Below are 23,818 nucleotides of genomic sequence, written 5' to 3' on the forward strand. Positions count from 1 at the left end.
AGGTTGCCACTCATGGTTGTGTGACTTAGGATAAGTGACCTACCCTTCTTTGAGCCTCAGTTTACTTATGTACAAGGACTGGGAGATGTCTAAGGTTTTGCTATCATAGTCTGTTCCAGGATGATATTAAGAAAATCTGGATCTTCTGAGAAATCCCCAAAGAGAAGGGAGTGCAGTCTTCTCCCCAAGGCCCCCCAGCTCAGTCTGGTTAGCCTGAGGCACACAGTTAGGTGTGTCTGTAGACCTGGACTTGGCGGGCAGGGGTGACTGCCCTCTGGCTGTAGTAGGGGTTTGCGGTAACAGAGGAGCTGGAGCCTGAGCCTGGTCTCCATGGACAGCATTTATTAGGCGCCATTCTCAGTGTGAAGACAGATAGGCAGGGGAGCCGAGGGGAGGCCTGGCAGCCACAGCCTGGGGAGTTCAGGGGCTGCCCGGGTGGGGTGTGGGTGTGGGGACTTGTCACCCACACATATTGCATATTCTGTGGCAGTGTGCCCAGGCATAAGGCATTGGGGAAGCAGAAAGGCTGCCTGCAGGGTGTGTGGGTGAGATGGGGAAGTGACGGTGGCCTCCCAGTTCCCTAGGAAAGACCCAGCTGGAGGCCAGCAGCCTGCCGTGCTCCGCCCCAGGGCATTCTGCCTCTTTCCCCACCATCTCTCTGCAACTTTGGTTATGGTTCCCTCGGGTCTGACGGGACTTGACCCCTCGAGGGCAGGGTCATACACAGGACAGAGGCAACTAGCACTGTCCCCCACCCCCAACATAAAAACAGAGGGCACCCTTCTAGGCCCTGGGTCCCACCCCAGTTGACACCAGGACCAGGTCTTCTGCACTGAAATGGGACTTGCAGACAGGTCACACTTCTTCCCTCTTGGGGTTCCCAGGGCCTAGGGGACATCACTGAGGTGGGGCCTTAGGCTGTTCTTTTGGGGCCCTCCCTGTAGCTTCGCTGAATGCCAGGGCTGACCTTGCTCAGCAGAATTGGGGAGCTGACCCTGGAACAGCACGGGAAGGCCAAGCTGTGGGAGGAGAGGTCCCTCATCTCCACCTTGATGCTGTTCCAGTCACTCTCCCAGCTCTAGCTGTGGGGAGAGCAGAGGGTGTGCCCCACCTGCCGCTTTCCACCTGAGCCTGAGTTGCAGGTGGGGCAGGCAGAGGGCACAGAGGTAAAAGCCTCCTGCAGGAAGGGGCTTTCATGACTGTGGTCGTAACTTATCTGTAGCTACTTGGAACACAGGTACCTATAATGGCTGCTGCGGGGCTAGGGACCATGTCCCTACCGGCTGTCTTTGTCACTCTGCCCAATTTCCAAATACCTAGAGACACAGTTCCTGACCTAGAACTGCTTACCTTGGTCCTAGGGACTTCCCTGCTAGTAAGCAGGTGGCCCAGAGACAAGGGCCCCTTTGGAGTCCCTGCCCTAGGACAGGAGCTGTGTGTGAGCAGGGGCCCTGAGCGGGGCTTGTGGTTCAGTTTTAAGCCTCAGCCACCCACAGATGCTGCATGTGTGGGGCGGGAGCCTTGCTTCTAAGCTGGAAGGAGCAGCACTCAGGCTCGGAATAGGCGGGAGGGTTCTTGTTCCCCTTTGCCTTTTGCTCTCCATGTTACCTTGGGCAAGACACTTCACCTGTGTCCTCATCTATGAAATAGGGATAAGAACTTTGGCCCTGCTGAACTATTTGGAGTGTCGTGAGACCCAAATGAATGAATAGACGAGACAGGGTTTGGGGAAGCTAAAAACCCACTCCACAAATGTAAGAGCTGGTAACGAATAGCAGTAGCAGCCAGGGGTGGTAAGTTGGTGTTCTGTTCTAGACTTCAAGGGCAGTGTATGGAAGGCTGGAGTCCTCCCCTTCCCCCAGAGAATGCACTGGAGGTCCTTAGGTCTCATCTACCAGTGCCACTGCCCTGCAGCCCAAAGCCCTAGGGCCTGTTCCTCCCCTGCTTCCCTCTCCCCCTCCTGCCACTTGCCTTACCTTTCTTTCTGTCCTGCCCTCTGGGGACTAGCTTTAGGGACTGCTGAGGTTTCCATTTTCTCCATATCGGTGAAGCCATGCAAAACAACACAGAGGTAGTGGGAGGCTGGGAGACAGCTGGGGATGAGGGGGTGAGGGGTGGGACTGAGAGGGGGGTGACCTGGACAAAGACACCCTGGCTTTTGGAGCCAAGGGAAGGTGGGAGACCTGGCAGGAGAGAGGTATAAATAGAGAGATGCAAACCAACTTGGAACACTAAGTCCCCTGGGGAGGTGGGGGTCTGGGTACCAGCAGGGCCTCTGAGGACTGGGGAGCTTCTTAGATTTCCAAAGGGATGGGAGGCTCCGTCCCAGCTTCTGCCTTCCCTCTATGACCCCCCAAGTTTCACATTTCTTGGAATTTGCAGGGCTTGGATGGGGGCTCCAGGAGTCCTCTGAGCCCGGTCTCCTGCCAGCTGGTGCGAGCAGGCACAGTCGGAGATGGGGTGGGGGACAGTGGTGGCGGGAGACTGGGGGCATCCCAAGGACCGAAGGCGGCCGGTGGGGGTGCTCCTGGCTGACCCCCCGTTGCTCCTCGGGTCAGGAGCCCCCGCCCCGCTCGCAGGTGGTCCAGGCCCTGCGGGGGTTCACACGGAGCTCCTGCGCTTCATGAGGCCGCGGAAGGTGGACAGGCTGTGAAGGCCTGTGGACACCGAGCTGATGGCAGAGCGCTGCGTCCCGCTGCAGAGGCAGCGGTGCGAGGGGGTGTCGCTGTAGCGGCCGCCCCCTCCCGGCGACGAGTGGCTCTGCTCCACGCACGTGTCGGACGTGGAGAGGTCCCGCGGGATGATCATGGGGATGGAGTACTGCAGCTTCTCGCGGCTCTTGTACCAGAGGCACGAGCACATGGACTGGAAGTGCAGCACCTCGGCGTAGACGTTGCGGAAGCCACTGCCGCCGGGGGCCGCCGTGGACGAGGCGGTGTCCGTGGTGTGCGCGCTGTCGCCTGTGCCGCCCAGGCAGCTGAGGCCGCCCAGGCCGCCGCCCGTCTGCCCGCTGTGCGTGAGCAGTGCGCGGTGCTCGGCGTCGCGCTTCTCGTCCTCGGCGTTCATGGTCATGAAGCGCAGCACCACCAGGTTGAGGAAGGCGCCGATGACCGTGAGGCCCGTGAGGATGTAGACGAAGCTGAAGGCCACGTACTGCGGCTGCGTTTGCAGCGCCTGGTCCTTCTGCAGAGCCACGTAGTCGCCGAAGCCGATGGTGGTGAGCGTGATGAAGCAGTAGTAGTAGGCCTGGAAGAAGGTCCAGTGCTCGTAGTAGGAGAAGGCGGCGGCGCCGATGCACAGCGTGCTGATGCACGAGAAGAAGCCGATGAGCACCATGTTGGCCAAGGACACATCGGCGCGCCGCATGCCCAGCCCCTTCTTGGCACGGTGCAGCAGGTACCTCACGAAGGTGTTGATGCGCTCGCCCAGGCTCTGGAACATGACGAGTGTGAGCGGGATGCCCAGCAGCGCATAGAACATGCAGAACACCTTGCCGCCATCCGTGCTGGGTGCTGCGTGGCCATAGCCTGGGGAGAGCCGGGGAAGACGAGAGAGAGCACCGGCTGTGAGGCTGCCTTCCCAGAGACCCTCCTCCTCGCCTGCCCTCCCCACACCCTGCAGATCCTGGGCCTGTCAACCCACGTGGGCGATTCTGTGTCACCAGTCCCTTGTTTGTGCCTTTGCATGTACTCTTGTGACAATTTCAGGAGGCAGGGAAGGAGGAAGGAGCTGGAAGGGCTCAGCAGTTTGGGAGCAGAGCAACCTGGATCTGAACTCGAATCTGCTTGGCTTCATAACCCAGATCATTTTATATAACTAGAGAAGGAGCTGGCTCCTAGTGCCGCTGGAAACTTTGGGGGAGTGTGGATAGAACAGTTGGTTGAAAACTGGGTTCAAGTTTAGTGTGTAGCCCTGGACATGCTCCCTGACTCCTTGACTATGAGGGGATGTGTTTGAACTGAAAGGGTTCTGACATCCTGTGATTCACTGTGGAGGGAGGGAAACTGAGGCAGGGACTGGTCCTTGATGATTTCCTTGCTGTCAATGGCTGGGGGTGGTAGGCCACGGGGGCTGCTGACCCAGCAGTGGCAGAGAAAGAGAAAGGAGACCAGCTGCCTGGGTCCTCCCAGGCAGGTGAGTGAGTATTCCACGGTCTTCGCCAGCCCCCAATCTGGGACTGGGGCTCTGGAGTCTTCCCTGGGCTTGGCCCCAAAGTAGGGTATGTCCTCATGGGGATGTGACATTACCCTTGGCAAAGCAGGAGCCCTGAGTGTCCTTCCAGCTGTGTTTCTATCACTAACCAGACAAGCTCTGTTAACTGCCCCAACCCTGAGTTACCACTGAGTCAGGAGCCAGGCAGAGGCACCATCAAATGGTCTTAAGTTGAGTATTCTGCCTGATTACCTGGAGGTAAAATGATCTTGGATGGAAACTCAGAAGCCCTGGGTGCAAGTTCAGGCCCTATCACTAGTGGGTGTGACCTTCGGCAAATTACTCTCCCTTTCTGATCATGTTTCTTTATTTGTAAAATGAGGTTCACTGGTCTGACCCTCTTTCTTTCACCAGGCTATGGAGTTATTTCTTTTATTAATATAATTATGCTAATAAAATAATGCTGGCAGCCTTTCCAATTTTGCCTTTTTTTCTAAGCCTTAAGAAATTTTAACCAAATATCTCTTCTTCCATGCAGTCCTCCTAGATTCTTCCCAGCTGAAAGTGATCTCTGCTTTATTTGACTGGCACGGACAATGTTCAGCTTTGAATTCTAGGGCTCTGGATGACAGACATCTAAACACTAGCTTGGGAGTGGGGTCGCTGGCAGACCTCGTCATGTTCCCCTCTAACTTCCACTTCCAATGACAATGTGGTTGTCAGCCACATTACCCCATGGGGATACATTTGATGACTAAATTGCAAGGCAGGGTACTGTGCACTTTGGTATCTGATCTGTCATGGCTGTGGTGTGTGTGTGTGTGTGTGTGTGTGTGTGTCTGAGAGAGAGAGAGAGAGAGAGAGAGAGAGAGAGAGAGAGAGAGAGAGAGAGAGAGAGGGAAAGGGTGAAAGAAACCTCTCAACCTTAGTTTCCATATCTGTAAAATGGGGCTAATAAGCCACCTGCTTTTGGGAGGAATAAGTGAAATAATGTATGAAAGCCTGGTACATATTGAGTGCTCAATAATGGCTCACTGATTAATAATGAATGAAGTGCCAGATTACTCTCATATTTCTAAGACAGCACCAGGTCCGGGGGCAGCTGAGTTCCAGTTAAGCTGACATCTCTGCCAGTCTAGGGCCATTTGAATCTTAAAGCTCAATGAGGTCTGGGAACAGCTGCTCAGGCCATGTGAGCCTGTGGGGCTGCCCTTAGGATGGACTCCCCAACCCCCACTGTGGCATCCAGCCAGTGGCTGTGTCCCCTTTGTCAGAGGCCTGGACAACTGAGCTGTTGAGCCGCGGTGCCTGGCTCATCCCTGGCCCAGAAGGGTGAGAACAGATTGTGCCCGCCAGCTTGGCTGCAGCAGCCAGACCACAACTCACCTCGACAGCTGTGCAGGTCCCGAGCCAGAGCAGCTTCTTATCCTGTCCTTCCCTGTCCCCAAGGCCAGCATTGCACAGGGTAGGGGGAGGGTTCAGCACTTGTGACAAGACTCCACAGGGAGTGGGGAGTGTGGACCTGGCCCTAGCTGTGTGACCTTGGACAAATCCCTTTCCCTCTCTGGGCTTATTTGCCTTGTCTATACTAGGCAGGGGTTGACTAAAGCTATTAATCCCTGCCTTGGCTGCCTGCCAGCGCTACACTTGGGAGGGAAGATACTAGGCATGAAAGTTCTTCGGAACTGGGTGTGAAAGTGCTTTGGAACTGTAGAGTGTGCAATAGAACCAGTGTGATAGGACTCATGGAAAAGCACCCAAGAGCTAGTCCAGGGAGTAGGGCTCTCTGCCGGGTCAGGGTGTGGGACCCCCCTATCTACCACCACCTATATCCCCATCTTCTTGGTGGGTGATTGCTCATAGGCTGTGACTTCTCCAGATCCATCACCCTTTAGGAAAACCCAGTGCCTGCCTGCCTGGTGGCCTCGCCGCCCACGGTGGGCTCTCCCCCACTCTGCTTTTCCTCTACCCCTAGAGTGATGTGCCCACCACTTTGCTCACAGTGCCTGTCCCCTGCTTGTCTCCACCTCTCCTGCCCAGCACTAGTGCTCATGGGGCCGCTTTAGTGGGGACAGTCTCCTTCTCTGCTCTCCTGCTGTTGAATGCAGTGACTCTCAGAGCAAGTGGCTCATTCAGGCCTGACCAAGGCTTTTACCAGGGCAGAGCTCCTGCCCCACCACAGCCACTGTGTGTCCAGGGTGGCCCTGACCCTTGGGTCCCATGTCCCCAGGGCATCACTTCCCACTACAGGCCAGAGCTTATTCACCGGGAGCTCTTAGTCTTCAGGTACATTTTTAACTTAGTCCTCAAGAACTTCCTACCAGGCCAGCATCATGACTGGCTCCACGTTACAGCAGGGGTCAGGAAGGCAGAAGGCCAGGCCCTGACTCAGCATTCATTCCTGGGCACTGAAGTCAGTGTGGTACCCCAGCAAGGGTGACCTGGAAGGGGGCCAGAGGAGCGTCGCCTTTGGTGCCTCGGCCTCGGGTGCTGACTTGACAAAAGTGGGGAGGGGAGAGCGACGGCCGGGGAGACAAGGCTCTCCAACATGGGGTCCGGGGGAGTGTGCCCCACCCCTTCGCTGTCCCACTGTCACTGGGGAAAAGGGCAGGGGAGCTGGGAGGACCTGCTGACGTGGGTGCCCAGCTTGGAGGACTGCCAGCCAGGGTGGAGCCACTCCCAGGGGGCCCTGGACTTCTGGGAAGTAACTGGGAGTTTGGCAAGCCCTGTCTGTTGCCGGTCAGCCGGCCGTGGGCCTGGTCCCTGGCCATGTCAGGCTTGGCCTTGCGAGGGAGAGGGCAAAAGGTGTTGTCCCTCTCCTCCTTGCCCATCCCTGGCTGAGGGGCTCTGCTGTCTCTCTGGGGCACCCTCTCTCACAGTACCTGCTGGACTGGGCAGTCAGGAGACACTCGCTGCTGCCTCTCTGAGTCCCCTCACAAGGGCTGTCTCCCTCTCCTCCATTCTGTCTCCCTTCCGTGAACCCACCATAGGTTTAAAGATTCTCAGAGCCAGATAGGCTCTGAGTGATAATTTGGTTCAGTCCTTACATTATACAGATGAGGAAATGGAGAACCAGATAGGGAAAGCTACTTACCTAAGCTCACACAGCTCGTAAATGGTACAGCCAGGACTATATCCCAAGATACTTAATTCCAAAACCAATGTTTTGTTCCTTGGTTTCTGGCTCATGGGTAACCAAAGTCAGTGTATTCAACCAGGGCCAGCAACTCTGACTTGGGAGCAACTTAGCTAAGAGATGGCTCTGGAACCTGGCTGGAGGAATAGAAATCACCTGAGGAAGCCAGTTGGCTGAACAGAAAAATTAATTATATGTCTGGGTATAAGTATTCATTATTAGTATAAATATTTGACGGTAGCAAGAAACTAAGATAGGGCAGGAACTCCAGGCTTCTGTTCTTTTCTTTTCCTCCTGGTATCACCAAGGAGCTCAGACACCGGCGTCACTCTTCTGGGGTTGTGCAGGGCCTGAAGGGGTGCATCTGACCCTCCTCTTGCTGTTCTTTCTTTCTCCATGGCCTGTTTCCTAGTCAGAACACAACTAGTCACTCTGAGCCCTTGGCAATGGCCTTGGCTGACTTGGGCTGAGCTACCTGCTTCCCACTGGCCTCAGATGCCTGCTAGCCTGCCTGCCTGACCTCCTACCTCTGGCCTAGCTGGTCACAAGCCCAGGTGGCTGCCCACAGCCTTGGATGGAGGACACATGGGGCTGGGAGGCAGGACTGCGGGTCTCACCTGCCCCTGACTAGCTTTGTGTTTTGGCCAGTGTCTTCCCCTCTCTGGACCTCAGTTCCACCCATCTCAGTGTCATGGGCAGATGGCAAAAGAGGAGGTTCCCACTTTCTCTCACTGCTAGCAGTGACTTGCATTATTTTCTCTGTTCCCCTAGCCATTTGTAGAGCCAAAACTTTGAAAAATTGCATTTATGAAGTACAGTGTTGATACTACATACAGCAGGCACTGAATGCATGATTATTAAAGCCATAATTAATTTATTTATCCATCAAAATTATTTAATTAAGAACACATCTGCTTATCAGAACATGTGATAACAATAATGATTCTCTGGCTTAACTAATTGTTGTATGTTTGAAATACTGAAAACAGGTAAGGAATCTCCATAGTTTGGTGGAATAGATAAAAGCCCAGGCTTTGGAGTCAAATAGCTTTAAATCTTGGCCAAGTAGCTTACTTCTCTGTGCCTCAGTTTCCCCACCTGTAAAATGACCATAATGATAAATGTACCTCACAGAGTTGCTTGGGGGGATTTGATGAGTTATCAGGATCAATAAATATTAATTATTAGTAACAATGTTTAAATGGTCTTTAAAGTTCCTTCAGTACCAACGACCCATTAGTCTTTCCCAAGGATAATTCCCTGGAATATCAGTTCCATGGGATGTTAATAACTGTTGGTTGAGAAAAGGGTTGCTTGGCTAAATTAAATTGGAGAAATGCTGAATTAAAGAGGATTTATTGTCATTTGATTTAAGAGTAGGCTTTGTCAGCGCCAGCCCTGTGTTAATGTGCAAGGCCAGTCAAAGCTGGGGGAACCAGCTACGTTTCCCACTTATTTGATTATGGAGAATTTTTCTCACAGTGCATATTGCTGACCAAGCATTCTTTGGAGTACACTTTGGGAAACTCTTCCTGCACATCGAGAGCCTATCGGGTCCTTTTTCCCAGTTTCTGACTTTGAGATTCTCTGATCTTCGTCTCTGGGTGGATTAGAAACAGTGCTTGGCAGTGCCCGGCCATATCCTGTCTCCCTGCAGACCTAGTTATCTAATGTAAATACGGCCCTGGCTGGGCTAATGTTTGTCCTGAGGGAAGATGGATGAGGTGACCTGTGGCCTGAGACACCCAAAGTCTTTGAATTCTGGACCGATGCTGGAAATGGGGGAAGGGCCTCGCCTTGGGTTGATGTCTGGGCCCTGTGGGTCTGTCAGCGAGAAGCACGGTCTCCAGGGAGAGGCAGCTGTGTGGGCTGGCTGCAGGACAAGGTACCCCGTAGAGGGTTGGGCTAGTCAGCCGTGGGGCAGAGGGCATTTGGGCCTGAGTTGTGCTACCTAGGAAGGGCCTTCGAGGACTCTGCCTCCTCAGGGACAGAAGCACAGAGCAGAGCTGCTTTTAATCTGGACATGGCAGCAGTGTAAAGGCAGGAGGTGGGACTGGGTCTCCTCGGTAGCCTGACTGGTGTGTGTTAAAGGGGGTGAGGTGGAAGGCAGCTGGTACAGGTGCTCAGGCCTCCTCTGAGGCAGAGGGACGGGCTTCTGGTCTGGGGACAGGGGTGGGGAAGCACAGGTGCTCTCCCTCCCTCCTGGAAGCTCTGGCTCAGGAACCTACTGGAACCTTCCTCCCAGTGCTGGAGGGGCCCCTTCCCTGCCTCTCTCCTGCCCCTCTTGTCGTGCACTCATGCCTACAAAGGGTTCCTGCAGGATTCTCTGGAGGATGGGCAAGTCCCTTCAGTGTCCCACACAGGACCTGTAGTGGGCAGTTGCTCAGAAAATGCTGTTCAACTCCAAAGGTCAAGGTTTTGGAGGACTTTGCAGACTGGAATGGCAAAGAGTGAGACCTCCCTGCAGACACCCAGAGAGGGAGGGGAGGTGGTCATCAGCAGGAGGTCCTTTGGTGACTCATAGCTCCTGCTCTTGCTGTGGTACTCTGTCCCCTTCAGCTTTACAGCCCCAGAAGGAACCCCCACTTCCTCTGGCCTGGCCAAACCCAGAATTAGGCCTGGGAAGCCACCAGGCCTCATGGACTGGGGTGGGGGTGGGGACCAGCATGCAGAACTGGGTCTGGAGTTTGTCGCCCTCCAGGCCAGAGCTCCCAGGAAGGACAGCTCTGAAGCCCAGCACCCATCCCCTTGCTCCACCCTGCCCCTTCCCAAGGCCTGTCTTCCCATCTCCTCTCTTGACTCTCCCCCACTCAGAACCAGCTGGCCTGTCCCTGCCCCTTCCTTCCTCCCTGACTTCGTTCTCTCTCCTTAGCTATCTCCCATCTGCAGGTGCCCCCTTACTGATTGCGAAGGCCTCTGGTGTAGGACAGTCCCAAAGCCCCCAGTCCCCACCCTCCCTGGGCCCATGTGGAGTGAGGGAGGCTGAGAGGGAGGGTGCTGGTGTCATGGAAAATCCCTGCGGCAGCCAAGGTCAGTGTTTGCAGACACAGACTGGCCTAGAGCCAGGCCTGCCTCCTGGGCCAGCTCCCTTGGGCCTGTCCCAGAGGCCGGCTTTGTGCAGGGACCTCAGAGGCACCCCAGAGCTGCTCTGGGTGCCTGTGGCAGGGGCCTCAGGAGTGATCAGTGCTGGAGTATGGAGACCGTGCAGTTCAACTTGCCCATTTTGTAGATAGGTAAACCAAGACTTAGAGAAGAACAGGGACCAGCCACAGGTCACAGCGAATTGGTGACTGAGCAAGAACTGGATTGCAGGACCTCTGTCCTCTTTGACAAAGGGGAGCCTCCTACTGTCTGTTCTAGACCAAGGAATAGTGAAGGCTGGATTCAAAATGTCCATTCACTCAAGTCTAGCTTGAGGTCAGGCTAGACTCAGGGTCAGTGATATGGCCAGGAGAAGTAGACCAGATGATCAAACCAAGGTGACCTCAAAACACTTTCCACCTGGGAGTAAATCACATGAACCCTTTGAGTGGAAGCACTTAGAAAACTTCACAGTCCCATCCAAAGCTGAGGTTAGTCCTGCCTGTATCATTCAAATGCTTGGCAAAGTTGGTTAGAGGGACTTGAGATGGACAGAAGGACGACTGGAGGTGAAGAACTTCAGCTGAGGTGTCGGGAGGGCTTCGTGGAGGAGGGGGCAATTCCCCTGAGCTCTGAGGTGCTGCTGGGAGATGCAGGACGACAGGGAGGGTGCTGTGAGGGGAGGCATGGCGTGTTGGGGCAGAGCACACAGAGGGGGTTTTCACACGTCGGGGTGTGGGGACCCACAGGCTCTCAGAAAGGCAGCTTCCTGATGCGCAGCGAGAGCCTTACAGATGCATCTAGCAGGGGACCCTGTGGTGCCACTTCTAGGAATCTCTGCTAGGAAAATAACCAGAGATCCGAACAAAGATTTATGAACAGGGATGTTTATAGCAGCATTTTCATTGTGAAAAATTGTAAACAGTCCAACTGTTCACCAATAGGGTTTGGTTAAACATATTAAGGTATATTTATGGGGCAGAATATCGTACAGCCATTAAAGTTCTGTTCCTGAGGAGTCTCTTAATTACACAGAAAATCACATATCACAACACTTGTGTGGTAGACACAACACTTTCTGTAGGGTGGGATTCCATGCTAACTGTATGAATATTAAAAATGTAGGTACCCATGCATTCCCACAGCAGAAGGAGCTGGGAGGAAATACCCTAAAAGCTCATGGAGTTTATCCTGAATAATGGACTCATGATTAATTTTAATTTTCTTTTTATATGTTCTATGTTTTGCAAAAGTTTTATTACTTTTATAAATAGAAAATGATTAATATTATAAACCTAATAACAACAAAAATCTTCCTGCTATTTTCGGAACAAGAAGTTCAGTTGAAAAGTGAAGGTCATTGAGGTGGACAAGAGCTAAGATTTGAGGTGCTTTGAAGGGTGGGTTTGGGGTAGAAATCGTACCTGGAAGGCAGTGGGCAGTCATTGACAGCGCCTGAGCAGGAGAAGTATGTACTCAAAGAGATGCTGAGATGAATTTCCTGGCACCCCTGGGTGGGGAGGGGGCAGGGGTGACAGTGGGAAATGAGGGTAGAGAATTCATTAGGGGGTCTTGGCATGGCCAGTTGTCAAGGGCTCAGGCGTGAGCTAGATGGAAGCAGAGTTCACGCGTTTAGGAGGGGAGAGTGGAGGGGTAAGGAAAGGTGGGGAGACGAAAGAGGAAGGGAAGAGAGGGGAGAGAGCAACACACAGTATGTGGGACACCTGCAGGTCATGGGGGTACAGGCCTGTCATCCCAGTGACTTGGGAGGCTGAGGCAGGAGGATCACAAGTCCAAGGCCAGCCTCAGGAAATTAGTGAAACTCTGTTTTGAAAAAAAAAAAAAATGACTAGGATTGTAGCTCAGTAGTAAATTGTCCCTGGGTTTGATCCCTAACATCAACAAAACAAAACACCAACTCACAAAAACAAACAAAACCACCCTCCAAAAAAACAAAAAACAAAAAACAAAACAGTGTTTGGTATGCCCTTCCACTTGTGGGAGAAACTCCTAGTTCTATGCAGGCAGAGTTTTTTGTCTCTTTTGTTCACTACTATGTCCTCCACACATCAAAGTGTGCTTGGTTTAGAGCCGGTGCTTAATAAATCTCTGCTGATTTATTGAATTAGGGAGAGGTGGGCATCCAAGGTGACCTGAGGTTTGAATGGGATGGAGACAGGGGGATGAACGGAGGTGGGACCCAGGGAGCAGTAAGCAACAACACACTGCAGGGCAGTGTGGGGGATCCTGGGAAGGACAGTGACCTGGGGCTTGTGGGATCTGTCCTAGAGCCTCCATGGTACAAGGTGTCATGGCCCAGACCTGTGTCCTGTGAGTCCTTATGACCTGTTGGACAGGTTATCTTTGAGTTCAGAACATTCAACAGATTGGATGGAGTGCAGTTTTAATTAAATGAATCTGCCAGGGACAGCCTGACATTGAGAAGGAATTCTACAGCCCAATATAAAGTGGACTTGACCCTTTCTGCAGATGGTGGACTGTGCCAGTCTTCCCCATCCCCCACTTCTTTGAAGTCTGCATCAAACTCCAGTATCTGGCTGGCCCAGGTCACACATTTATGCTCTCATGTTTGCATGCCCTCATCAGTTTTCCAAAGGGAATGAACTTCTTCCACCTGGAAGCCTGGAAGGGTCCTGGGAACCACAGTAGACAGCCCAGGTATGAACCCAGAGTCCAGATGCCTGAAATCTTACCCTTTAGGCAGTGCTATGGGGGAGGGGTGGGCACAGAGAAGTGAGGGTGCATAGGAGTTGAAGACCCCCAACTAGGAGTCAGGATGCCTGGTGCCCATCCTAGTCTGCCACTGTCTTGTTGGAGAATAGAGGTCAGCAAACTATTTTAAATAAAGGGCCTGATAGTAAATGTTTTAGGTTTCCCGGGTTGTATGATAGTCTCTCACAACTACTCAACTCTGCCACTCAATCAGGGAAGCAGCCATAGATGCTGTGTAAACAAATGGACATGGCCTTGTTCCAATAAAACTTTATTAACAAAATAGGCAGTGGGCCAGATTCAGCCTCTGGACCCTAGTTGGTCAAGTTCTCTTATCTATTGATGGGATATTAGATTAGAAGTTCCCTAAGGTCTCTCTGAAAAGTTAAATTTAGTATTTAATAAATTGCTAGCTCCTCCTACCCCATGTCCCATGCACAGACCTAGGAGAGGGGTGAGTTTTGAGGAGGGTCAAGAGCCCAGACCTGTCTGTTTGATTGGTACCAATAGCTCTTGGGAGGACCCATTTCCACATTCTGGACACTTATGCTCTTTTTCCTGCCTGAAACACTCCTAACTCCTCCATCAAAACCCATCTCAAAAGTGACTCCTCTGTGAAGCCCTCCCTGATTTCACCCACCTAAATAAATCAGTGCTCCCTGTCCCCTTTGTGCATTATTTATCACCCTTCAAACATTCATCCATTCATTTCACAGACATTTTTGAGTCCTTCATATGTACTGTGCTTTAAGTTCTAGAGTAGGAATAGTTCCTTGGATTTCCTCTATGCCAGGCTCCATCACTTACAAAGCAAATTCTACACATGCCACTGTTTAAGTTTGCACAGAATTCCTAAGAAGTATTATTGTTATTCTGTTTTATGGATGTGGAAAATTGAGTCTCAGAGAGACAATGTTTTATCTCAGGCCACAAATACTAGAAGTTAACTTGAAATCCAAAGACAGTCCTCTTTCCGCTGTCCTTGGCTACTCTAGGACTCAGCACTGGGATGGAAGTCATAAGACCTGGGATCGGGTTCCAGCTGTGCCACTGTGTGATCACAGGCAAGACCCTGCCCCCTCTCCTGGTCTTGAGAGGTTGGAGGAGATGTCCTTGGGGCCCATCAGCATACTAGGATTCTGGGCCTTCACAAGTGCTGCAATCTGTCTCCTACCAACAGTGGAAAGAGAAGTAGAGTCAGTGGGAGAAGTCAGACAAGGGCCCTGGGACTGTTAGATGCTCAGGCAATGCCCTGGGCTTTTGGGTGCACATCAGACCACAGTTCTGGTTGGCATCAATCAGATGCCATGGAGTCAGTGAGGACCTTGGGCTAGTTCAATCAACATAGTTCTGAGGAGTAACCTTTCCCCAGCTGAAGCAGAGGAGCAGTTGGAGTTTAAACTTCAAAATCGGCCCCCTCCCCATCTCAAGACAACCTCCCCACACTGCCTGAGGCGCCCAGCGCCAAGGTTGGCCAGGGCATTTGGGCAATCTTGTCTGTGCTTAGGTTTTCCTTATTGCCTGCCAAGCCCCTCCTTCTGGTCCTGGACCCTGCCTCCTGGGGACTTGAGTTTCTGCTTCCTTTTGCTTCTTAGCGGCTGATGCTTCTGAGTTTGGTCTCATGTTGGTCTCTCTGGCCTCTGAGCCTTCCAAGGGTGGGGCTGGCTTCTACTTCCCAGTTCCTCAATACCTGGCACTCAGTAGCAGTGGCAGCGGAGGTGGTAATGGTAATAATAGTAGTGAAGCTCATGTTTATCAAGCACTTTTCAATAAATGTCACTGCCTCAACATTTGTCATGCTTTACACATATGACTTCATCTTCATGGAAATTTTATGACATAGGCATTATCTCCACTTTACAGATGAGAAAACTGAGGCACAGTTATCTTTCATAACTCACTCAAGGCCACACAGCTGGTGAATGGCTGAGTCAGGGTCCTTGTTCAGGCCTGACAATAGGGACAGCCCTACCAATGTCAGCAGAAGAGATGCTGAATTCTGGAAGGCAGGTGTCCTGGGTTTCCAGTGAAAGGGACTGAGTTGAGGGACTGAATAACCTGGACTAGGCCACACAGGTACATGGCAGAGCCAGGCCTTCCTAGGCCAATCCTGTTCTCTCTCATCTCAGTGGCCTGCTGGGCCTCTCAACTGAGGGCTCGGGGTCCCATGGCTCATCTGAGTAGCATCTTTGGGAATTGCTGCTCTTAAGACTGTGCTGGCAAAGTGGAGACATGGGGTTGGGGAGCGGAGGAGACATGGGGTTGGGGAGTGGAGGAGACATGGGGTGGGGGAGCGGAGGAGTCATGGGGTCGGGGAGTGGAGGAGACTGGGGTCGGGGAGTGGAGGAGACATGGGGTGGGGGAGCGGAGGAGACAGGTGCTTTCCACTTCCCCTCCAGCCCCTCCCTACCAGTGGCCGGGCCTGAGAGTGCACTGGGACCCTTTCTCTGTCTAAGCCAGATGGCAGGAGGTGGCAGGCTGAGGCGATCACAGGCTGTCAGAGAATCCATGGCTGGCCCTAGAAGAAGACTACCAGCTCTGGCAGAGAGGGCTGTGGTACCTGGGGAGGCTGAGCAGAGAGCAGGGACCCCAGGAGGCTGGAACACATGGCTGGCCTCAAGTGTGCCTGCTGGAAAGTCAGTGAGACAAACATGGCTTCGTTCCCTCTTAGCTTTTCTTAATTAATAGACTGAGCCAATATTTCTTAAGCACCTACCACTTTGTGCCCGGCACTAGGCTAAGGGCTGAGAGAGGATGCAGAGACTGGATAGCTGGGTCTTGCCTTTTGAGAACAGAGACCAACCAGCAGGCAGGTGGGAGAAGCCCCAAAGTGGAGATTTGCCCCAGGTTGCACTGAATCTACGTGGGAGCTGGAGGTGGGTGGCACTGGGTGAAGATGGGACTGGAAACCAGCTCAGCGAAAACAGGTGCACAACCTGCCAGCCTCTGTGGCTGGGAGCCTGGCACACTCTGCTCCCAGAGGCCTCCCAAGAAAGCCCTGGACATCATTCAGGATCAGTGTGAACACCTGGTTGGTGTGTCAAAGCCACTTGGCCCTGGATGTAACTACAAATTGGATCAAGGTCAATGTCTGAGGCCATACTCTCTTTCCCCCTTCCTTCCTTGTTTGGTTGGGTTTGTTTTGCCATTTACTGTTTTTACAAAATACACTTAATTTTGGAACAGTTTTGATTTACAGAATTATTGCCAAAACCTCCCTTTCACATTGGAACCCTCACCAGCTCTCCTGTGCTGGCTGCTGTGTGTGCCTCCCTACGCCTTTGCCTCCCCTTAGGAAGCCTTCCCCTTACTCTGGGTCCCTTCTGCCATCTGCCCACGCAGCATTCATCTCTGCCGCACACTTGGCCTCTCTTGGTGACACTGGCCAGCATATCATGCACATCAAAGTCTCCATGAGCAATACTCCTTTTAGTTCAATGTGCATGTGTAGTGTCTGAGGCCAGCTGGACCCTAGCGAGGCCAGGGGGTTCTCACTTCTGGCCCCCGGGTGCCAACTGAGTCTGGGGCTGTGGGTGGGAATGCAGATGATGGGTGTAACAAGGACGGGAAGATCGAGGGAGTGTGTCCACACACTGGAACAGAGCAAGAGCCTCTTCTGCTCTTAGTGTGTCTACTAATAAAGGCCACAGTGTCAAGCAGGACAGGTGCCCTGTGTCAATCATCTCTACCTCTCACTGTGATCTCACTGTGATCCTCAGCATTACTAGCTCCATTTTGAAGATGAAACTCAGGTTCAGAGAAGTGAAATACTCCTGGTCCAAGGTCATCAGGTAAAAATGGAGGAATCTAGGATTTAACTTAGGTCTTTTGGCCTTCAAAGTCAAGTGCTTTCAGAGGCGTCCTCTACGTTCATAATTAAGAATATCACATCTCGTGGGTAGGAAACCTAGGCCTGGGTCTCCTGATACCAGACCTGCTGCTTCTACCATCCACACTGCCTCCCTGGTTCCATCTCTTACTAGGTAGCTGGGTGACGCTGGGGTAGGAAATAGAGTATGTGAAGTACCACCCCCCTGAGACTACCATAAACCGTAAAACCAGGACAGGACCTGGTCTTGGAACCCTCCATTTTAGGATGAAGGATGCTGTCTTGGCCAAAGACCTTCTGTCCTCAGCCTTGTCCCTGTACTCTACCAGCTGATGGACCCAGAGGTTGGATGACCAGTGCCTTCTGTCCAGAGAGCAGCCCCCAGAGCATCTCTCTGGAGACCAGCAGGAGGCTTCAGTATGACCCTGAGTCAGACAGAGCAGGTGAAGAGAGGGAAGCTGGGGGTAGGGGCCAGGGCTCCAAGGAGGCTGTCTAGAGGTCACATGTGTGGGCTGCCTGACCCTTCCTACCTCTTTGGAATGGCCCTTCTTATGGCGACACATCAAGGGTGGGCATAGATACTCTCATCTTCCTTGTCCAAGCCACAGTGGTCAAGGCACTCTTGTACCTTGTCATCTGGCCCAGGTCACAGTGGATTAGACTAGCGTGAGACACCTGACCCAAGGGGACCCAAGCTGCTGGCTGGGCTGAGCCACTCAGGTTCTCTCACTCTGAGTCACAGTCACATGCAAGTCGGAGTTACAGGGAAAGAAAAGCCAGAGAATGATGGAGCAGAGCACAGAGAGGAGTTGTGCAGCCTGAGAGACTGGGCAGGAGAGGCCTGCGCTTCTGGCTGCTGACCCTTGACACTGGCCAAGTGGTGCTGTTTCCTTTTATAAGTCCCCTTACTCGCTCTGGTCCAAAGGGGCACTGTGCCCTCACTAGGTCCCAGTCACTCCAGATGGAGGGGTCCAGCCCCATGAACTGCAGCCCAGCAGGCCCCACATGGTCAGCTGTGTAGCAGAAGGACCCTAGTTGGCTTCTAGGAGACCCACATGGGCATTCCTGTTGCGCCCTGTTGCAGCCCACTGGGCAGAGGTGGTATCCGTTCAACACTTGGGGACATGAAAACTGGCAAGATTGACATCTCACCCACAGATGCAGCTCCAGAGCTGGTCCTGGGTCTCCTGATTACCAGGCCTGCTGCTTCTCCTGCCACCCACACCACCTCCCTGGTCCCACCTTTTATTAGGTAGTTGGGTGACCTTGGGGTAAGAAATGTGGTATGTCATGTGCCTAATACAAGATTTGGTATGTGGAGGGGCTTGGGAAGTGGGGGTTGTTATTAGTACATCCGTACAGTTTTTCAGCATAGTTCTGAGCTGCCATTCATTGCCCAGAATCTTAGTCCCTCACAATAGTTGTGGGAAGGTCGCCTGGTCCAGCACATGGGCTATCCATCTGCAACCCACCCCACCCCTGCCTGGCTCCTTCCCGACTCCTCCAACACTGTTCTGAGAGCTCCCTGTCCCGGTGCCAGCTTCGCCTCTGAGCACTTGCTCCTGGGGTTGCTGTTGCCAGGAGTTCCCTCCTGCCCCTCTGCCCTCTGTGGACAGGTCTGGGGCTGCCTTGTCTGGCACACCTTTCCCTGTTCCCTAGCTGGAGAAGGGCACCTTCTGTGCTTGTTGCTCTGACCAGCTCTGGGTCGAACATGAAGTGGGTCCCTCTCCCATTGACCCACCTTGCCCTGTGCCCACAGTGGAAACCCTGCAGATGTGTGAAGCTGGTCTTGATGGATGGCTCAGGTGAGGTGGGGAGGCCTTGGGGTATGGTGGCCCCATCTCCATTACCTGCTCCTCACTCTCCTTCCTGGTCATGGCTAGTGGCCCAGACAGCTCTGGCCTGGCAGGGAGTTTGGGAGCAGATGCCAGGAGATGTGAAGGGAGGATTTTCTTAGGCTCAGCACCCTCCCCAGGGCTTAGGAGCTCAGATGGTGAAGGTTGGCACGGTGCCCAGGAGGAGAGGGACTCCAGGCAACAGGGACTTCAGCCTGGAGGCAGCTGCTGGGACCTTCTCTCCCCTGATCCAGCCTGCAGACATGGGGTCCCACCTCCGACACACACGGGCATACACACATTCTTTCTCTCTCTCTTTCTCTCTCTCTCTCTCTCAAACACACACACACACACACACACACACACACACACACACACACACACACACACACACACACACATGCGCACATACTCCAACACCCTGCCCGCTCCCACTATAGACTCTTGGCAGAGCTCAGTCCACCATCCAAGGCAGAATGCAAGAACCAGCTGTGCTACAGGGCAGACAGTCCCAGGAAGCAGAAAAGCATGTACTGTGACAAGGGAGAGCGGCCCCTCGCAGACCCTGGTCCCTGGATCCCCACTCTTCCTGCAAGTTCTAGACCCTGAGGGCTCTGGGTCTCTCTGCCCTCTGAGTGTCTCCTTCTGCCCAAGGGGACACAGACTCTTCTCTGAGGTTAAAATTCCATCACTGTCCTGGAACCACGCTTCACTCAACCCTATGCCCTGTTGGAAATGTTCTTTATGCAGAATGAAGTGACCAAAGTTTCACCCATTCCTTGTTGGCATCCTTGGGGATGCTGCCCTTCATACAGAGACTGGGAGGCAGGCAGGCACCCCTCCACTTCCCTTCCCGATGACCTCTGCCAGGCCACCTGCCTTCCCAGCTCTCCATCCAGACTGCTGCTCACGGGCCACCATCAGACAACAGGTGGGCCTGGCCAGGGTCAAATAGGAGAGTGACTTCCTGGCTCCCATGGCCTATAGAGGCTGCCCGTTTTTGCATTGGTGTCCTGAGCTTGCTTTTTATGGTGCCAAGAGCTTCAAGCTCAGCAACCTCTCCAGGGACCCAAGCGGCCTCCTGGGACCCAAGCGGCCTCCCGGGTCCCAGGCGGCCTCCCTGGGACCAGCCTTCTTTAGTTGCTGCTTACAGTACTGTCTGCCTCCCCTCCTCCTCCCAACCCCACCGGCAATGTAGAATCCAGGCAGACTGGCTTTCTCTGCACTTGACTTTATTCAAATGATTAAATGCCTCTGTCACCGGTCCTCCTCCCCAATTCAAAACAATACTCGCTAACATTTACACAGCGCTTACTACGTGCCAGGCACTGCTCTGAGCAAGCTGATATATGTACCTCGTTTAATCCTCAAACAACCCTATTCAGTAGGGACTATTATTATCCCCATTTAAAGATGTAGGAACCGAGCCACAGAGAGGTCAAGTACTTGCTCAAGGTCACACAGCAAGCACATGGCAGAGTTGGGCTCTCCCTTGTGGTGTCCCCGACTGTCTCTGTGTGAGTTCAGCCGGGTAGGGAGGGATGAATGGGAGCAGAGGCGCTCTCCCAGACTGGGTGTCACTCCTCCAGGGAGAAAGACGAGCTTGGGAGGGGTCCAGTGGGAGAGTGGGAGGCAGCCTGGCCTGTGGGAGTTAATCTCTATGTTCCCTATTGCGTGTGTACCGTTTCCGTTTGTGGCTCACTCTTGAGTGTTTTGACAAAGAGTGAGGCAAGTGTCACTATTGCTCATCTCACTGAGAAACGAGGAGGCTGAGCTCCTATGGGAAGGTGATTCAGTCAAGGTCATGTGACGCCTGACAAAGGAACTTCCCAGGGCCTTCTGCTGCGGGCCCACCTGCTGCCCCAGGCAGGCAGGAGCCCTGGTTTCTGTGTCGCAGGAAACTTCTTCGAGCCATCCAGGGAGGGGCTGGTTAACTGTGGTCCTCAGTAGGGGACCCTGGGGGAAGGGGCCCATCTTGCCCTGCTCCATTCCTGGCCCTAATTGGCACAGGCACCTGGGAAGGGCAGCCGGCCAGCCACGTGCCAGTGTTACTTTAAAAATAAACCGTGGAAGAATGAGGCTTAAAAATAACCCTGGGGATGCGTGAGGAACTAATTACTACTGCAGCCCCCTGTCAGGACAGCGGGGGTGCAGCCGGGCCTCCATGGTGTCTGGGTGCTGAGTCCCTTCTGCTCCTCTCTTCCAGCTGGGAGTTGGGTACCAGGCCCTGCCAGGGCAGCTGGTGGCAGATGCGGTCTTGCAACCACAAGGGTCAGAGCTAGAGGCATCTCTTGGCATCCAGGGTGACATTCCTCATCCCAGAAGCCAGGGTAGAAAAGATGTGCCCAGGCACGACAGGGCAGCATCAGGCCTGCAGAGAGCTCAGGTCCCCTCACTCCTACCAGGTTTTCTCTCTTGACCCCACATTGTCTCTGGGTGGGTGTCACCATGATTTCCCACTGAATTCGCCTTGGCTCCAAAAGGAACCCTGAGGTCCTGCATCCCTCCCTTCTCCTCTGAAGGGTGTGTGGTATGGTGGATGCCAGTTGGTTGGTTTTGCCAATCACAATGCCCCTGCCTGCCACTTCTCGTCTCCACCATTCTCTGGAGAAGGACTTTGAGGTCCTTGATCCACCTAGATGAATACAGATGGCCCTTCTGCCTGCCCACTCCTAGTTGCCTCCAGAGTCATACCTGGACACTCAGTGCTGGGCTGGGGTTGGACTGAAGCTTGGCCAGACTCTTTTCCAGAGAGCAGTCAGGGAGGCTGGGTCACACTCCTGGCCTGCAGGTTCCCTCAAGGGTCTTGGAAGCTCGTGCAGCCCCCATCTCCCCTATCGCAGAGAGTGCGGTAACATCCTGCGGCAGCAGGGAGGGAAGGACGTGGGGACCCAGCTGAAGACAGGCAGAGGGATCAAAGAGAAAACACAGCTTTCCCGGAGGAGGGAGGCAGAGGCCAGGACTGCTGGGAGCTGACAGGCGAGATCAAAGGACAAGGAGGATGGTGACGTGGGAAGATGCAGGCGGGCAGGATTGCAGGGGAGAGGGCTACTGGAGCGAGATCAGGGCTTCGAGTCAGACAGACCTAGGCTGGGTTCCCTGCTGGGTGTCCTGAGCCCGTAACCTGGCTGGGCCTCGGGCTTCATTTGCATAATGGATGTAATAATAACTACCTCCTGGGGCTCTGCAGGAGATTTGTGAAGCACATGTGGAAAGGCTGGCAAACAGGAGGAGCTGCCTGATGTTGGTTCTCTTGTCGGCCTCTCCTGGAACCTGGCCCCTCTGTTCCAAGAACAGAGACCTACAGCCAGCCATGGGGGCGTGCTCCTGTAATCCCAGTGGCTCAGGAGGCTGAGGCAGGAGGATCTCAAGTTCAAAGGTGGTCTCAGCAACTCAGCAAGGCCCTAAGCAACTCGGTGAGACTCTGTCTCTAAATAAAATACAAAAAGGGGCTGGGGATGTGCCCCAGTGGCTAAGCACCCCTGAGTTTAAAACCAAAAACCAAAAACCAAAAAAATAGAAGACCCCTGTGCAGCCACCTCCTTCCTTGGCACCTGGAACAAGCTGTTGAATGCAACAGTTTTCAGGGCCAATGTCTCTGTTGACCAGTGTCCTGCCAAATCTACTGGCTGCTCCTCTATGTTCATCTGATTTGACCTCCCAGCTGCAGCTGGCACAGTGGACTGTTCCTGCTCTTGGAACACTCCTCCTGGCCCCTGGGACACCAATGTTGCCAGGTACCTCCCTATCTCCTTCCTTGCTTGACCTCTCACTATTGGAGGAAGGGCTGGGCACTCTGCTCTTCTGCCATTTATTCCCTCCCTCTCTCCAGGGACTTGGTCTAGCATATAACTTTCACTACTAATTTTCTAATTCCTGAGTCTACTTATTTATTTTTTGTTACTGGGGTGCTCTATCACTGAGCTATATCCCCAACCCTTTTCTTTGTGATTTTGAGGCAACATCGTGCTAAATTGCCCAGGCCGGCCTCAAACTTGTGATCTTCCTGCCTTAATCTCCTGAGTCCCTGGAATTATAGGTGTGCCACCTTGCCGGGCTAACCCCCCAGTTTATATCTTAGCTCTGATTTCTCCCTTGAGCTGTAGACTTGTCTATCCTATTGCCTTTATGTGTTCGTCAAGAGCCTCTCAAAATCAACCTGAACATCTAAAACAGGACTTTTGATCCTCTTTGCCAAAATTGTCACTCTCCAGGTTTCACTTTTCCATCTAGTAAATGCTTATCCTTCCCCCAGGTGCTCAGGTCAAAGATCTGGGACTGTCTTTGGTTTTTCTCTTCCCCAGACTCCCAGTCTGCTCCCTCCCTTCTCTCCCTGAACACATGGTCCTGTCCACTCTGCTTGTAAAACAGCCTCGATTTGTCCACGCTCTCCACCTCCCCAGCTACCACTTGGTCCAAACTACCATTGTCCTCTCTTATGGGCTAGGTACCTCAGCCTGGGACACCCTGTTCTCCTTCTCGTACTGTGTCTACCTGAGCATTCAGAGTGATCTTGTGAACATTTAAGTTGTATCACATCACAGTCCTTCTGGTGGTGCTATGGTCTCCCAAGTTTCTAGGTTGCAATCTAATCACTAGTGTGATGGTATCAGGAGGTGAGCCTTTGAGGGGTGGAGCCCTCCCTCAGGAGTGAGATTAGAGTCCTTATAGGAGCTTCCAGGGGGCTGAGGACACAGCTAGACGGTGCCATCTCTGAACAGGGAGGTGGGCCCTCATTAGAAACTGGAACCTGCCAGTACCTTTGTTTAGTTTCCTAGCCTCCAGAACTGTGGGAAATTCATTTCTGTTATTCTAAGTTACTTGATTTATGGTGTTTAGTTATAGCACCTTGAACAGATTAAGTCAAGTGACTTCCACTGTAGTTAGAATAAAATCCACACCCTTGGCCGTGACCTTCATGGCCCTGAGGATCCAACCACCTCCTCTCCAGCTCTTCACTCGGCATGCTGTAGCCAGCTGTTCTTTCTGTTCCTGTTCCTCAAATTCCCCAACTGTGGCTTCCCTGTGGACTTTTGCATTTGCTGTCCCCCT

General features: G+C 53.1%; 2 protein-coding genes across 2 annotated transcripts in view; one reads left to right on the forward strand and one right to left on the reverse strand.

Annotated features, from left to right (window-relative positions):
* Positions 1 to 327: 327 nt before the first annotated feature.
* Positions 328 to 23,818, reverse strand: part of KCNK3 (potassium two pore domain channel subfamily K member 3) — a 36,185-nt gene continuing 12,694 nt past the window's right edge. Inside the window, exon 2 of the mRNA XM_079111088.1 lies at positions 328 to 3,527. Coding sequence (XP_078967214.1) covers positions 2,602 to 3,527 — 926 coding nt within the window. The 3' untranslated portion in view covers positions 328 to 2,601. The remainder of the gene's footprint in view (positions 3,528 to 23,818) is intronic.
* CIB4 (calcium and integrin binding family member 4) overlaps positions 8,453 to 23,818 on the forward strand; it is a 120,412-nt gene continuing 105,046 nt past the window's right edge. Inside the window, exon 1 of the mRNA XM_079111093.1 lies at positions 8,453 to 9,173. The gene's annotated coding sequence lies outside the window, so the exon portion shown is untranslated. The remainder of the gene's footprint in view (positions 9,174 to 23,818) is intronic.

Source organism: Sciurus vulgaris, assembly GCF_902686455.1.
Source record: "Sciurus vulgaris genome assembly, chromosome: 14".
NCBI lineage: Eukaryota > Metazoa > Chordata > Mammalia > Rodentia > Sciuridae > Sciurus > Sciurus vulgaris.